At 35.9% G+C, this 5,281-nt stretch overlaps 1 protein-coding gene across 2 annotated transcripts in view; it reads left to right on the plus strand.

The window, feature by feature from the left end:
• Positions 1 to 3,874: 3,874 nt before the first annotated feature.
• rbm33 (RNA binding motif protein 33) overlaps positions 3,875 to 5,281 on the plus strand; it is a 50,407-nt gene continuing 49,000 nt past the window's right edge. For both annotated transcript variants that reach the window (XM_015377461.1, XM_015377462.1), the window contains exon 1: positions 3,875 to 4,069. In XM_015377461.1, the coding sequence (XP_015232947.1) occupies positions 4,051 to 4,069 (19 nt within the window). In that variant the 5' untranslated portion in view covers positions 3,875 to 4,050. The remainder of the gene's footprint in view (positions 4,070 to 5,281) is intronic.

Here is a 5,281-nt window from a genome sequence, read left to right on the forward strand (position 1 = left end):
ATTAGGACAATGCTGAAGGAAAACTCTGGCAGCACAATCATTATAAACATGGAGTCAGAGGCAGTGAAGATCAAAACTTTTCAGTTGTCACAATGACAAAGCCATTATTCAGCCCTAATTTCTATAGAAATTGTGGTGCAAGACCTTAAAAAAATTAGATGCTCAGACATTTTTCAATCCGAGTTGGTTTTAAGAGGAAGAGGCAAGAATTGCAATCTCTAAATAATTCAGGAATGCCGAAAAATACTTACATCTATCATTGCACCTGAATTAAATATTCATAAACCATGTCTGCCTTTTAATCATATGTAATGGTATAAAGCAATTATTTCTTTTTTCCACTTTACTGTGGTGCAAAGCTTCACACTGTACTACTACACAAACCTGCAAGTTATTTGGATTGTGGTTATAACATTCTAACTTAAACTTAGTAGTTTAAAAAGGTTACGAATAAAAAAAACAGCATTTTTTTTATCCTCAATTATACGGTAATATAAAATACGACTTATTTTGACTGATATGGAACAGAGAAAAAAAATGCTTATAATTTTTCCTGTAAAACTCACGGGCTTTTATGTTGTCTAATATTACATTATTAAGACTGCCGTACTTATGAATAAAATAATTCCTATACGTGTCATTAATGTGGTTACATCCTTTAGATTATAAATAAAAAATATATAATTCAGCAGACATGTTTCTTTTGTTTTAGGTTCCCTAAGTGTGTCCTTGTACTTTATAAAATGAGGTAATCTCAAAAGACATAACGCTGTTTACAAAAGCCTTGGTGTTCAATCATACAAATTATTTGGGAAAACTCAGATGTTTGAAGAGAAAAGAAAAGGAGCATACTGATGCAACCATTTTCAGTTGTTAGCTGGTGAGACCACAACTCAAATTCCCATTAATTCTAGTGTAGTTGCTAAATTTATATCTACAGCAGTCATTAATTATATTTTTTATTTTCACTCTTTAGCTCCTGATGACATCAGAGTAGTAAGTATTTATCAGATTTGCAAGGGAAAACCATTCCTAAACAGACATAAAAAACAGTCCTAAGTCAAACTGAAACAATTCCCCTGCAATTAGAATATTTGACTTTTTTTCCTCAGGTTATGTAGCAAATGTTTGATACATAGGCAATGTAAGCCATGGCTGCGTAGTGATGCAGTAGGTAGCAATTTTTCCTTGCAGCAAGACGGTTCTGGGTTCAACTCCTGGCTGGGAGTCTTTCTGCATGGAGTTTGCATGTTCTTCCTGTGCATGCTTGGGTTCTCTCCGGGTACTCCAGCTTCCTCCCACAGTCCAAAAACATGACTTGATTGGTTGATTGGCCTCTCTGAATTTTCCTACGGTGTGAGTGTGTATATTTTTCTGTGTTGCCCTGCGACTTACTGGCGACCCGTCCATGGTGTACCCTGCCTCTCGCCTATTGACTGCCAGAGATAGGCACCTGCCCCACTGCAACCCCGACAAAGACTAATAGGGAGTAAATGGATGGATGGATAGACAATGCAAGTGCAACACAGTTGTTACTAAATGAATCGTAAAGTAAGTTTAACTTAGCAAAGTTTTATGTATGAGAAAGTAAATGTTGGGCCAGAAGGTTCGGCTATACTCAGAAGAGGTGAAATGAATGAGACTCGGACAAAGAGGTAAAATTAGAAATTGCCGGATTCTTATTTTAATTACGTGGAAAACAAACAGAGAAGAAGAACAAGGGGAAAAAAAAAGAAAATATATTTTAACAGAATTTCCTTTCTATTTTTCTTGGTACCAAAAAAACCTCAGTAATGGAGGTTTCACATTCACAATGGTTTCTTTGAATTCTTACCTGGGTGCAACCTTCTAATTAAACAAATCAGGATTTGTTTCAAAACAAAAGACAGCTTCAATGGCAAAAAAAATGTTCAACTCAGCAACAGACATCAAATGTTTTCAACCATGAAAACATTTCGAGGGAATCCACTTTTCTGCACTTGCATACTTATATATATATATAGAGTCCGTAAAAAAAAGTCCGTAAAGATTCCAAATGGAAAGTCCAAAAGTCCAGGGGAATGTGTGCATGTGTGTAATAGAGAGTAAATGCAAGGCAGTGTATGTGGGACCCTTGTTGCGGTTGGCCTACCACACCGTGCTGTGCATCAAGACAAGTTGATCGGTTCGTCTGAGGGATTGGCTCGCCATCAATATCAGATCCATCCAAAATTTAAGGAGAGCAATAAACCTGATCTGCTAACGACAGCATCATAGAATATTCTGAGTTTCAAATATTACATTTCACATTTTGTTAGCACTTAAAGCACTGTGTGTAACATTAAACATGTTTACAAAAAATAAATGGTGAAAAATGTAATATTTCCATAAGTTTAAAATACTTCAGTATTCAGTCTCAATTTAACAGTTTAAACATTCACAGTTTTAAACACATACTTGATGTAAAATAATTAACCTTGAACAGCATCACTTCAATTCTCAGCTTAACAAATAATACTTTTTTTCCCCAAAGAACATGAAAATAAAGTCCTAATAAATATTTCAGTATTTTTACTCCCAGTGAACTTAGAGGAAGTGCAGAAGAACCCTGGACAAAGAAAATAAATCGCTCACCCATCTCACGACAAGAACGCAGCAGCATAAAATGTCGCCACCTTTAAGCCCTGCGTCTTTACAACTAAAAGTAAAAAGAACCCAACTAGTTAGTATAAATTTTTTTTTAATGCATCGTTTTGGCTGTAAACATGAATAAACACATGCTCAGCATCAATGGTGATCATATTCTCTCTATTTTGTATTAATTTTGTATTAATGTCTTCATACCAAGATTCAATTTCTAATAAAGTCTGTTTATGAATTAAGGAAATTCTAAACCACAATTAGCTGTTCTGGATTTTATTTAAAGAGATCACATTAAGAACTAAATGCATATGGACCCCACACTTTTCAGATTTTTACCCAATCATTGGCCACCTCTGTGGCCACCCCTACCATTTCCCCCCCATAATTCTGACAGGAGCAGTTATACTCTCAAATGATACAACAGTAATACTCCCAATATTCAAAACATTTACATTTTTCAGAGATTAACAATTACTTGACAGCAAAAACACTGTGGTTAATTATGCACATAAATATACTAACATTAAAGATAAGAACAGAATTCATGCTATTTTCAGAACTAGATTTTGTGTTATACAGGGTAAAGAGAAAACTCTAGGAGTCTTCAGTTAAATCATAGATAAATAACTATTCTATTAAAACTTAGTAAATAAAGATTTTTTGTGACAAAGATGTTCAACCCAGAGCTCAAACCTGGAAGAACTTTATCCACTATACCTTTTATCTAGATGGATGTTTAAATATATGCGTCTATTTGTTAGCAAAGGCTGTAGGAAAGTATAGTTTGTCTTTATTTAGAAATATGGATGTTTTGCTCGTTCATTTTCCTGTTGGATCAGTATATATTGACCCTAAGGTTTTGGTGCCAATCCGCGTTGGGCCACCCCTCAGTTTACTTTGGTTATTGCCTGGCCACCCTTATAAAAAATTTCTGGCTACGCCTCTGAACCTTGTACGCAGTATAAATATTTATACATCTCGAAAAATGTTAGTAAAAATTAAATTATTTAAATTTATTTTATTCTCTAAATTAAGTAGCAAATTAAGTGAGTGCAGAATAATGCAAATAGTAGTCTCATAAATACATCAACATCTTTCAGAGCACCCAATTTTCTTATTTTGGAAAGGATAACTTTATAGTTAAGGATTCAAATGTTTTATTACACTGTAGGAATATTTTTGTGTTGACATACAAAGGGATGTGAATCCAGTGGGTCTCAGATGCAGCAAACGGATCAGCTTGTTCCTCCTCCCCCAATGCATCATCACCACAGACTCATCTCTGCCATGTTCTTTCTCCCGTCCTGAAAATAAACCGCATAAACGGTCCGTTTAGTTGCTAATTTTATAAGCTATGATAATGTGGACGCCGTGAACATTAAACGCTGCCCTAGAATTTGTCGACTTAAGGCGGAGGGACGTTGCACAATGGCAGCTGACGCTGAGGGTGAGTATTTTCTTTATGCTAAGCTAACTTAGCTTCTTTTTAGCTTTGAGCTAAACTAACCGTCGACTAGCAAGGGAGCTGCAGCCAAGGTTGTAGGCCGCGTTGTTGACTTCGGCCGTGACAGAATGTTAAACACCGACATTTTAACAACACATGTTAAAATATGTGACTTTTATATTAAAAGTCGAAAGAAACGGCTTAGTTCATACGTCGACATATAACGAAGATACGGGTAAATACGATGTTAGCACGCAAGCTAGTTTTTGAATTAGCGTACAACTTGAAGGCAAAACGTGTTAATGTTTCAATTGCGAATAATTTCCCCCAAAATAAAATATTCTGGTGGGTTTTTAAAGTCATATCACGGTGTTATTTGTGAGATAGATGGTGCTGCCTGTTGTGAAATGTGTCACACGCTTGTAATGGTGTAAACCTGCTATCTTTATTAGCTCAACATTAGAGTTTACACAACCATTGCTCTTAGTCAGGTTGTGGGACCTGTGTGCTGCATGATATGAGCTTTATGTTGAAGTATTTCACTGTCTTGATGCTGAAATTGGACCGATGTCAAAGCTGGGTGGTGTAAGAGGCAATGTGACGCAGTTAGCCATGTGTTTCTACTCTTCGCTGCATATTTAATTATGTGTTAAGTTGAAATAGGGTTTTTGGGTCGTTCAGAATTTTTGAAGCTTGTTAGATTTTATTAAGATAAGTGCATGTCAGATCATCCTGCCTAAAATCACAATGCTGCGCACAAATGTGTAAATTAAATACCTGCACATTCAGTGAATGAATCAGCATCAGAGGAATTGAGCTTGATTTAAAGCAGTCTATGCAGAAACATAATGGGACTGATATTGATGCAGTGTTGTGGGGTGTTTAACTAAAACAGAGGAAATGTCAGATGTGGGATAATTTTTGTACAACCTGCTTTAAGGGGTGAAGAACCAGGGTTCAGTGGTCCCTGGCCCTTGGTAGCCGGTGTTCTGTCGAATAATAGTCAATACCCATGCGCAAGACATCAGATTTGCATTTATCCATTTAATTTTGTAAGAAAAATACACTTTAAACTACCTCAACGCGCGTGTATCCATTTAGTCATGTACAAAAACAAAAAACTATTTAAAGGAATAGTACACCCAAAACATGATTAGCCTTCATTTTCTACTCACCCCCATGCTGAACAACACTCTGGAGTACTTTTTTGATATC

Source organism: Cyprinodon variegatus, unplaced genomic scaffold, assembly GCF_000732505.1.
Source record: "Cyprinodon variegatus isolate N-32 unplaced genomic scaffold, C_variegatus-1.0 Scaffold154, whole genome shotgun sequence".
NCBI classification, from domain to species: Eukaryota; Metazoa; Chordata; class Actinopteri; order Cyprinodontiformes; family Cyprinodontidae; genus Cyprinodon; species Cyprinodon variegatus.